General features: G+C 41.1%; 1 protein-coding gene across 2 annotated transcripts; it reads right to left on the reverse strand.

The window, feature by feature from the left end:
• Positions 1-7,353: 7,353 nt before the first annotated feature.
• On the reverse strand, positions 7,354-11,145 carry LOC139328084 (caspase activity and apoptosis inhibitor 1-like). Of its 2 annotated transcripts, none has more exons than XM_070958182.1 (6): positions 10,971-11,145; positions 9,363-9,554; positions 8,491-8,575; positions 8,321-8,378; positions 8,179-8,240; positions 7,354-8,049 (listed from the first exon to the last, which is right to left on the reverse strand). In XM_070958182.1, the coding sequence occupies exons 1-6, from the start codon at positions 11,073-11,075 to the stop codon at positions 7,556-7,558; spliced, it is 996 nt and encodes a 331-aa protein (XP_070814283.1). In that variant the 5' UTR covers positions 11,076-11,145; the 3' UTR covers positions 7,354-7,555. The 2 variants fall into 2 exon arrangements, with proteins under 2 accessions (XP_070814283.1, XP_070814282.1); XM_070958181.1 differs by having other exon boundaries at positions 7,360-8,049; positions 9,363-9,557; positions 10,971-11,140.
• Between the last annotated feature and the right edge of the window lie 638 nt (positions 11,146-11,783).

Consider the following 11,783-nt stretch of genomic DNA (forward strand, 5'->3'; position numbering starts at 1 on the left):
CAACACAAACACACTGTTAATAATTTGATAAAGCTTGTTCTGAAGGTGCAAGGTGACAGTGGGGAGGGGGTTGAGAGCAGGGTAGTTACGCAGCAGCTCCGTCATCCCAGAACCAGTCAGAATAATACTGAAAAGTGATGCAATGCTGAGTTATAATTGGCAGTCTGCCTCCAAAGCAGAAGTGTAAGATTTCTCACCAACACTTATGGAGAAGGGAATAATACAGCTACTGTTAGTAGGAGAAAATGCATAAAATTCACTTCATAGTCCGCCTGAAATAAAATTCAGTTGGGTAGTTTGCATTGTTCCAGAGACAGCAACACATGTTCATCAATACTGACTTGTTCTGAAATTTTGGCCAGAGCCATTTTTCTTCTTCCAGGCTTGATGCTTTAGAGAACCAATGTAAAAATATCAATGTATCATTTCTTGTAAAATTAAAAAAAAAAATTAAATTAAAAAAAAAAAAATCACAATTTTATTTTACATCATCAAAAAGGTCTCTTAAGAAATTAATTGTCTGCTGTAACACTATTAGTTATGATTAAATGTTAACTCACAAGTGCTCTGATTAGGGCTTAACACTGAACAATCAACATCAAATGTGTGGATTCTGACAATTTACTAATTAATAAAGAAAGTCTAAAAGCAGCATCACCAAATAATGGATAGAGAGAGCAACCTACTGTAACATAGCAGTCATTTTGTCAGACACTAGCCTGTCTGCTATCATATAAAAAGGTGTGCAGGACACTAACAAAAAGAAAAGAAAAAAAAAGGTTGACGGCGTGACTTGAGATGAGATGACAACTTTTAAAACCTCAAGTCAGAGAGTTTAAAACTGAAAATGAAAATAGTGACTGTTCATTTAGCACTGGGGTCATCAGTGAGGTTCTGACAACCCAGTCTCTTAAGTGCCACAGCTATTTTGACTGTTTTTGACAGGAGGTCTTAAGACTATTAACCTCAACAACTAGTGACTCTGATTTGTCAATTTCGTAGTCAAGCTCAAACACTGAATCTCGGTCGATATGTTACATTTGCTATGAGCTCCAATCCAATAATTTCACATTCACATTCATTCAATATCTGCAATGTTTAGACACGAGGTATATTCACACTCCCTCTGCTTCTCACCACCATAGGCCTACACACTAACACAGCCAAACATTAAAGTACACAAATCAAAACTCACCACATAACACCTATACAGAGCATGAGATGTGGCGATCTATAAAAGCAGCTGTGATGCAGTGACAGGGTCAAGAACACTGCAATGCTGGCTTCCAGCAATGACCCACACATGCAGAGGGAGGGCCACCCTGTGGCCAACAGACAATATGGACCAAACTGGAAACAGCTATGTGCACCATTCACACAGCCCAGACAAGATCAACTGCAGGGGGGGTGCAGGGGGACGCCGCGAGGAGAAGAAAGGGGGATAGGACAGACATTTAAGAAGGACAAAGGGGGCATCCTTTTTTTTTCCTGGAGCCACCCACTGTATGCTAACCCAGTTCTGACAGCAGCACACAGCAGCAGGAGGGAAAAATGCCTAAAAACAGCATATATATATATAAATAGGAACATGTGGGCATCTTCCATCTTTCCTTAAGCTGAACTTGTGATGAGATCTGCAAATTTGAATTAAGATCTTCTGGTGCTCTTAGTATTATTGTCAATTCTTCAGTAAACACCAAGACCCAAACTACAACAATCTGACTCAGCCTTTTTTTTTTTTACATATTTCGTCTCTGCACACACAGAATTGTAATATGTTATGGCTGCAAGTGCTATATTTAATCAGGTGATTGGGTAAATAACGGCACAGCCAACTACTTCGTCATCAACAAATACTCATAATACACATTATTACACATTACACATTATTCCCTTGTCACAGCGTGTCAAATCAATTGAGGATTTTAGAAAAAAAAAAAAAAAAAAAAAAGAAGAACACACGTAACCCAGGTAATGAGACTAAATGTGTCAATGTCTGTTTCACATTCAATGTGACAGGGATGTCAACTCACAAGATGTTGAAGAGTGTATGAAACACCTTTAAAAACACCCAGTGAGCTGGGCTGTCCCGCGATACCCACAGGACCACAGATGTCCTGTGTGTTGGCAACTTCCTGGTAAATTAACTGTTCAGGCTCTCATATAAAAGAGATGTAATCTTTTCATGACCCACCAACTGAAGATTACTCACCGCAGACTGCCAGCTATAACTCAACATGCCCGTGGCTCCAACATATCCATGCTTAATATTCAAGGCCAGACGCTACAAGCATGAGCACGAAAAAATGCAAAAGAACATGCCTTTGTTTATATGACAGGTTACAGTCTGATAATTATCCTTAAAGTCCTTAAGAACAAGAACGACAATTAACCTGTTCCTTTACCTGGAGTTGCGTAATACCCAAAAACTGTGAAATGCCCATTTATGAGTAACAGCATCACACGAGGATGGAAATTAAGACTCGCTTATGTCAATGATCACATATAGGAAAATATAATTTCATGCAGTGGATGGAAAAAATACCCTCTGTTTAAAGAGGGACCACTGCATGTAAACAATGCATTCATCGGCTAAATAAATAATTCTGCTAATTTTGGAGTTTTCATTCAGGAGCTGACAACGAGATTTCTACAAGTATTGGAAATAATGACGAATAAATATTATAAAACAGGACCAAATAAAGTACAGCTGCTCCATCAACCGGCCTGTGTTAAAAAGGTAAAAGGTTGAGCTCAGTCTAATTAGGTGAACTACAACGTGAGCGGATGGAGGGGGGTGGGGGGGTGGCTGAGGGCTGAGAGGAGCCTTGTTTAATTTATTAAACTGAGACACCTGTGCCGCCGCGCTGTGCGCAACACCAACCTGCGATTGAATGTCGGTTCATGCGAAGTCCAAATGAGGATTGAGTCAATTATCTCAGACAATGACCACTCAGCAAACGCCGAATGGCCAATTTTTTTTATGTTTTGCGTCTAATTTAAACTTTATGAAACTGCAACCCCATGCTAGTTTTGTTTTGCGGCGTGGTCGTGTAGCCGGACGCAATTTGACGGCGAGATTTTAACCAACACAGCAGTTTTATGTGTGTTTGTGAAATTTAGTTCATGAGGCTAGCGCCGAGATTTGCGTCGGCGCTTGCTACTGTAGCAAACATTATTTTAGCTAGCTTGACGTTACGAAACGTTGTCCAATATTAAGTCATGTTAAAACACAAATATTTCTTATGGAGATCTGCTGGCAACATATCCGACTTGAGTCGCTCGCTACGCCGGCGTCTGTTGGACGTTGATAGCTACAGTCCCTTGTTTAATGTCTTTTTTCGGGGTGCATTTTCTGTACAGTTAATTTTGGCAGTAAATACTTTTACACTACTCCTCTGCGGTGTCTTACCTTGAGGTGTTGAGTCGGCGTCGCGGGAATTTATTGATGTAAAGTCTGCAGACATCAAACTTTTGGTCGCAGTCTTTGCGCAGTAGAAAAGGGGGCGGTGGCGGGAACACGGCCAACGTAAGTAAACTAATCAGACCGTCGGCCAATCAGCGAGGACTCGGTCCCTACCTCGGAAATACGCGATTAAACAATTGATTCGCTGCAGGTGTAGGTCGACGTCTTCAGCCCTATGGGCTATTTTACATTTAAATCCAAGAGGTCGCCCCTACCATAGCCCACCACTTAGTTTAAAACATATTCATATTTGGCCATGTATTTTAAATGTACATTCTTGGTAAAAATGCAAGTTTTCCTATAGATGAAAAAGCTCAAATTCAAAATCAAGTAAGGTTGGTTTGTTTACTGCAGCCATCAATTCAACTCGTAATGTGAGACTCTGCATATAAAACCAGCGCCGTGAGTCTAATATTTCCAACACGACAACGTTTTTACTTTAGATGCGGTAAAATAACCGACTACTATGCGGATCACACGTTTCAGCACTCTGCCAAAGGCCTATATTTCTACACACCAGAGCAATAAACGCGTCCGTCCATGTCTGAAACCTTGGGAAGATTCTGAAACGAGCACATGTGCGGAGACAGCCTTCTTTTCGCAATTCAGAGTTGAAAATCAGCCGTCAATGGAGACATGAATGCACCACGGTGACTTTCCTATCGCGTTTGCATGCAAGAAGACAGCCTGAGACTACAGTGAACGCGTGATCTGCTCTACACACTGTCCTCAAAGACTTGACACAGGGTAAAATATCGATTCAAAATGTTTCAGGTGAATGAGCAAATGTGTAAAAATATCTTACCGTTTCTATAAATGAAAGTTATGGACGTCCTTAGGGCAAACAATCTCTGAATGAAAACACCTGGCCAATAGCTTGTCAAATGATGAATTCCGCTCTCTTAGTTCAAACTTGGAAACATTAAAGTTAACACAAACAAGATAAAATTAGGAAATTAAATATTTATTAAATCAAAACACAGAAATGAGTTCCTTCCACACACATACACACACACACACACACACACACACACACACACACACACACACACACACACACACACACACACACACACACACAAATGTGTTTTACACCGCATCACCACACGATCACCATCACGCAAGAGAGTCATTTTAGCTGTGTGTGCCGTTAGGGATCACTGTTTTGCTCTCAACTGGAGGGTTTATTTCACTGGAGACAACAAAACCACCACCCGTGGGCTTTTATTGTTTGTTTGCTTTTCCCCCCGCATCACCGTCTTTGCTCTCACACCATCTGAAATGAGCGCCTGTGTTTGTGGCGGCGCATTCAGCACCACGGACAGCGCAGCTCTCCGGCACAGTCGCCATGGAGCAGCCTACACGCTTCCCACTGTCTGCCTCAGAGACTCCACAGTCAATGATCAGCCCTCAACACTCAACCTATCAGCCAGAAACAAAGGTGGGCGTTCATTCGGGCTCCCCCGGCACATTACAAACAGCAGAAAACGCTCTCTTTAAGCTTCTCTTGCAGCGGCGTCACATCAGCGTGAGCACGATGCGGGCTTTGCAGCAGGAGCGGTCGCAGGCTTATCCTGAGTGCATCTCTCTGTCGACTTTCAGAGGGTGGAGCAACAGTTAGGCTCGCATGGACACATGTGAAAAGGGAGATCGATGCTCTCAGGAGCAAAATACTGTTTCAGACATATAAGCCGATACAGCAGCAGCGGCAAAAGGCTGTAAGCTGTTAAGCTCACTGCAGAAAGCCTTCAACACAATAGGACCTGTATCAGAGGAAATCCAGCCACGCAGTGACACCCTGTATATTGTCCTATAAATCCATGTTTTCATGCATGTTCAGATGATTTTCTCAATACTTTAGGTAATTGACAGGATGGCGACATGCTATCCTTCAATCCCTCCACATGCACACACAAGTCTAGTCTTTTAAACACACTTCACTTTTTGGAAAGTGCTATTAAAAGCACAGCTAGTATCAAATGAAGGGTCTGAAAAGTTCTGCATGCAAATGAAATCATCCATGTTGTAACATGCTATTAGTATTTTCAATGATGTATAAGTAATGGAAAACCTCAAGGGCTGCTAGTCTCAATTCAGAGATACAGGCTGAAGAAACGTGTTGCATGTGAAAGCAGAAATAGAAAAGCTCCTCACATGAATATGCGACACATTCTTACATAAATGCCTCATGTGAAGTAGGAAGTGTGCTGGAGAATGTTTTGGAAGAGGCCATGTTAACCTTTGGCCCAGCCACAGCAAACAGGGAGCAGTGAGAGGCGTGGAAAGCATCACACGTTGCTCTTTTATGATAAGTGTCATTATAAAGCAGCCAGTGCTTTTTGCAGCGCTGTACTCAGAATGCTGCACAACTTAGTTGTGCACCAAATAGCCTAAAAACAAATCTACAGAAGATATCAATGTGCAAATTTGCAGATATATTAATGTGTGAGTGGCAGTGACTCTTTGGGGTGAGCATGTCCATTACCACAAAGTTACTGCATTTTCCAGCTTTTGTAGTGGCAAATGAGGCAAAAAAAGGTACTGACACCTGGTACAAGTGGTAAAATATTCCGACCTCAATCCCCTCACCGTTTGGATCCCCTCATCTCTGCTCATTGATAATCTGTATGACTGATCTGGTGGGTCCCACCCCCTGCTATTAAATGTCAAGGGTGAGTGCTCTTGACCTCTGCACCCTCCCTGCACACTTACTGGCAACCTGCAGGGCTGACAGGCCAGCATTTTATCAGACGCGGGCATTCTCAGCTCTCCAATAGATTCTAGCAAAGGGACTAAGATGTCAATAGTGGTTCCTTTGAGACATTAACGTTCCCTGTGCTGGAGCCTCTTGTGTGACAATGGTCTCAGTGTTGCATGGAGGTGATTATTAATGCTCCCTGCTGGGACCAGGCAAAAATATGTCGAGATGAGCTCCACTGAAAGGCTGCAAAAGAGGGCAATAAGGAGCACTGCTGTAAACGATCTCTTTGAATGTGCCTTTTTGCTCTTTTAGTCCAAAGATTGCTATAATCAGAAATCTTCCATGAAATAACCCCTTTAAATGCAAACATGTCATTGTCTCCTTTGGGGTGGCACGGCAGAAGAGCTGTTTTGCTCTGCATCTGCATGTAATTGCACACACGCTGCAACCTTACAGTTTAAAAGGGGAACAAAGCGGCTTCAGAATAAATTAAAGCAAAAACAATACGATGCTGGAGCGTGCTATTAATTCCAGCCATGACATAAGAGGTACAGAAAATCGAAATAGATTTTTTGAAGTCACTCTGGTGGATAAAACTGACTTGTTCTTTAACATGACATCGTTGACGACAGCTGGTCGAATTATCTTAAGATTTACTTCATTCATGAGTTTCTCTGTCTTTTGTCTGTGCCAGCCTGAATGCCGGGGGAAGATATTTTTTGTTCTCTTTGCCTCACTGATATCCATTTGGTATTGAGGGATGGCAGTACATTGTATCAATACACACACACTTCAGGCCGACAAGTCAAACAGGTGTTCAGTTAAGAAACATAGCAGCTGTGTCTACTGTTCATGATGGTTCAACACTGCTGCCGCCGACTTTGGCTTGCAAAGCTCGGCCTACACACTCAACGACATATCTTCCTGAAATTCTCACATCCTCTGACACTGACTGAAGGAGAACCTCCAACACCAATTTTCACCCTAACTGCATTATTAAAAAACATCATCATGAAGAAAACCTGACTTTCATGCTTCCTTGACTATTTTGACTGTAATGTGAGCAAATAAATCACCTCTTGCTGTCCTCTGCACAGATGAGACACATCAACATGGATGTACTGTGGCAGGCTAACACTGCCATCTAGTGACCAAAGAGAGAAATACAAATAAATAGCATCAGTCAGCAGGTGCAGGGAAGACCTTTATGCATTTCATTTTGTCATGAAATAATCTGTAATATCATTCCAATATGGAGTAATAACACAACAGGTTGGTACCCTCAGGAAAATAAATCAAGGGTTTAAAAGAGAAAATCAGTGATGTCAACTGAATCAATCTGTAAGTTCAATCATTTTAAGAATAGCAAAACAATCAAGTGTAACATGCTACACATTTTTTGCCATAGCAAGCTTTTTCCCACCACTTGCTTTCATCAGGGCCTTGATGGCCCTCGCCCTCATTTCCAACTCCAGAAGCTCCAGCTGCTGAATGGACGGCTGACATACTGCAGGTGCACGACTCGCGCCTTGAACGGGTGGATTAACATCTGTGGACACATCTTGGGGCGGTACGCTCTGTGCCTCTTCAGCTGCCCCTTTGCACGAAGTGGACGACAACGCTAAAATCTCACTCACACTTTTATCTATGTCGCTTTGGATGTCTTTCTTTGCATCAGTGGGCTGAGGGCCTGTGAGAGGTTCGGGATTTGCTGGGTCAGGGTTTACGGCTGGGTCAGCACCTTCCCTGCTGCTGTCAGCTACTTTCACCGGCCTGCCCACAGCTTTAACAGTCTGCTCCTCTTTGGGACCCTCAATGTCACTATCGTAAGTGTCTGCGTTTATGCTCAGGACGTCACTCTCCTCACCCGAGCCACCACCCTCTGTAAAGAAAATTATAGTGAGACATTTTAAATGGAAAACTGTATTTTTAATGTTTTTTTTCCAGTGTCTTTGAAGTCTTTGATTGAGTGCCTGGTGGGTGTTCTTTGCGTGCAGTATATATTAATTACCTTGCTTGGGGTCCTCAGTTTTTTCTTTGAGGCAAGATGTAGAGTCCACATTATTGACTTGCCTTGATGGAGGGGAAAAATGAAATCAGCACATTAAAAGTATGAGAAAAGTATTTGAACACACACTTTCATTCTGACTCACTGGCTTTCCAAGGTCTTTTCTGCGTTTTCATTGCCATTTCCGGGCGTCACTTCTTCCCCTAAACACAAACAGCTTTAAGTGAATGAAAATGGTTTGTTTGTAATAATAGACTGTTTTCAGCAGACAGTGCATTAAGTATGTAGATGTGAAAAGCTGGCCTTAAATCTTACCTTCTAAGATCTGAGTAAGATTTTTCTCTGAGATCGGCTCCAGCTGCTCCCAGCACAGCTTTTTGATTTCCTCTAAACTACAGTCCTGTGAATGATAATGTGTTTATATAGTTTCTTTGATGGAGGGTTGCTTTAATAGCCTCCCAAGCAAACAGTAGAAGCTTTTTTTCTCGATCTGAATGTGACATTAACATCACTTTTTAATCCAAAATGTCATATCCTTTCTAGAGTTGGCACACATGTAGGTTTTTAACTTTACTATAAAACTCCATAGCTGATTTATAGCTATAGATAAAAGTGTTAGACATAGTATACAAAATAACAGTGACAGCAGCAAATTTCTATCTAACCTAGAGCAAAAGAGACCTAGTAAACTGTGGATATGGTTAAATTCAGTAGGTTGGAATGAGATGAAACATTATTAACTTCATGTGCATCATAATACAGTATATACCTACAAAAAGATGAGACAAACCTTTACATGACATGATCACTATTGTTCAAGGCGTTGTTGTTCAAAGCATGGCCATATATGTTGGGAGAAAACACTTGCCAATGCTCAAAATGTGGTCCATAAAACCACAAAGTCAGTAAAAACACGGTGTTACAGCAAAACATTTGCTTAAGTTTGCTGTGAACATACATCTTAAAAACAGTATTTAATGAAGTCCAAAGCCACATTGCAGCTGTTGTGAAATGGGGCCAACAAATGCCCTTTGATCAACAATTGTTGTCATAGTGTCTTCATTTTCATAGGTTTTTTTTTTATGAATAAAAAACATTTCAACCATTGAGAAAATTTTATTTAAAACTGCAAAGATTATGAGTTGACAGTTCTTTAACACTGAGCTTTTATATGATCACACCATTACCTTGAGTTCATCGGGCAGCATTTTGCGGAGCTTCTTGTCACCCAACACGTGGAGACACTGCTCCAGCATCTCCCGCTTGTCAGTGAGATAAGCGGTGATGGGCTGGAATGGCAGGGTGAGGTCAAGTCCCCCGTCCTCAATGTCACTGTCGATCTTGTCCAGCTCTGGGTCAGCAAGTTCATCTTTGGAGTCCTGCTTTAGGAAACCAACATGTTGACACATGAGTCACACTGAATGGAGCTCTTGAAAAAAGTCTGTAAGCATGATGAAAATGAAGGAATTAAAGGTTTTAAATTCTGTGACATTAATTTTAAATTTAGTACTGAAAGTTTTTCTGATTATGCAATGTTACTGTGGTGCAACTTTTACAAGAATTACACAAGAAATTAAACAATATGTACATCTGTGCTCTGTGTCAAAACACTTTTACACCTGTGTGGAAGTTATACTGTGAAAGAAGCTTCCTGTGCTATTCAAACAGGCATTATGTCGTTCTAAAAACTCAAATTGTTATGGATTACAAAGTGGAGACACAAATGCAGGTCACACAAGGTAACCTATGGTCAGACAACAGTATATAAGGTACCACCTAGCTAGCCAGCTATTAGGTTACCAGATAAAATTAATGTACAGGGCTAAAACAAAAGCTCTGCAATGAATCCTGTTCGTTTAATGAATGTTCCCACGTTCAATTTTAGAGGCAGACATTTGTGATGCTGATGAACTGTAGATTATTAAATTAGGACATTTTGTCCACCCCATATCACATAATTCCACAATTTAACAAAAATATAAATGCTATACATTTTAAAATATTTTATTGTAAAATTCAGTCATTCACACAGTTCAAGGTGCTTATTATTTTTTTTATTTTTTGTTAAATTTCCAGCCTTGCAGTGCAATAAATCAGTGAGGTCACTGTAATTTATTGTTGCAATTAATACACACAGCTTAACGCTATCGAAAATTAACAGAGTATCCCTGATTAAAAACACATTTGTATCGAAGTCTAATGGTAGACACAAAGAAGTAGATGCATTTCCTTGATTTATGTTTGACATATCCAAGATCTCTATTCCAACAGACAAAACTAAAACCATGATGACACCGTCCATCAATCCATTTCAACATCTATCCACACCCCTTAGCTAACACAACACCAAGCTAGCAAGCAGAGTTTTCTGCACTGACAGTCGATTAGGACAGTCTATGATGTAATTAGTATTCAGTTACGCTGCTATGTTAACATACTATCTTCAGACTTTGAACGTATCACATGATTAAAAAACACGACTACAATGTTGCAGCATTAGGACGTTATATGTATAGGGGACGAGCAACAAAAACAACACGGAGGCTGCTGTTAATGCTAACAAGTTATTGTGTCCCTTTAGACTTATTCGCCATCACAACTTGGCGAAAGATTCAAGATTCACATGTCATTGTTTTGTGAAAGTACGTTTGCTAAGAGCTCCGTATTGTTCGCCCCTGTGAACCAGCAACATAACAGCAGCAGCAGCAGAGACACTGCAGCTACATGTGTAAACAAAACATAACATTAGCATGACGCTAGCTAGCACACACACATCACTAGCTTGAATATCGCACCTCCAAGTTGGACTCCGTACTTCTGCGTTTGCTGCTGTCTTGTCGCTCTTCAGACTGCGAGTGTTTCCTTTTCTTTTCATTGCTACTCGATTTCTTTTTGAGCATTTTCAGGGAAAATACGCCTGTTCTTCTCTCGAAAGCAAATTCACTCACGGCCTCGCCAGCTAAAGTTGAATGTCGCGGGGAAACTATGTCACGAGCGAGCGACGACTTCTTCTGTGGTGTCGAACTTTTTTTAATCACCGCCACCTCCTGGCGTGGAGCGTCACTGCTCGTCTGTCATCTTTAAAGACCGTTAGGTTAATGTCTTTCGCAGCAACTTCTGACGTTTTAATTAATGCTTTTAATTAACATTTTGTTTCCTTATTCGTCGTGCAGGTTATCAGTGTTGTATATTAGTCTCATTTGTAGAAGAACTGTTTAAAATGTGGTCAAGATTGCTTGCAAAATTTCCTGCATTCACAACCAGACTTATTAAATGAGCACTGCGGCACTTTAACTATAATTTACGAGGGTAATCTACATTTAAAGAAACTTCTTCTAGCCACAGCAACATTATATTCGTATATTATATTCTGTGATGTTAAAGCTGCACAACCGCCTGTATTTTGACTGAACCTTTCTCTCAAAGTGAGAGGTGCCGTTGCTGTGACCTCATCAAGCTGTTGATGGAAGTGCAAATAGATTCAAACTGTATCCCATCATCATTTTACACTTCAAAGCTTGCTCGGATTATTTCTGACAGTCAATCACAAGTCCCCTTCCTGTATTTCACACGGTCCTGCCATCTCCCACTTTCCATCTGCCTCACCG

The sequence above is a fragment of the Chaetodon trifascialis genome, assembly GCF_039877785.1.
Source record: "Chaetodon trifascialis isolate fChaTrf1 chromosome 23 unlocalized genomic scaffold, fChaTrf1.hap1 SUPER_23_unloc_1, whole genome shotgun sequence".
In the NCBI taxonomy this organism is placed as follows: Eukaryota; Metazoa; Chordata; class Actinopteri; order Chaetodontiformes; family Chaetodontidae; genus Chaetodon; species Chaetodon trifascialis.

Bases quoted from the DNA above. Each gene is read 5' to 3' on its own strand.
- LOC139328084 (XM_070958181.1), bottom strand. From the start codon at position 11,075: ATGCTCAAAAAGAAATCGAGTAGCAATGAAAAGAAAAGGAAACACTCG. The intron at 9,558-10,970 runs GTGCGATATTCA...GGTTTCCTAAAG, and splicing joins GTACGGAGTCCAACTTGGAG to CAGGACTCCAAAGATGAACT. The intron at 8,050-8,178 runs GTAATTAATATA...TTTTCTTTACAG, and splicing joins AACTGAGGACCCCAAGCAAG to AGGGTGGTGGCTCGGGTGAG.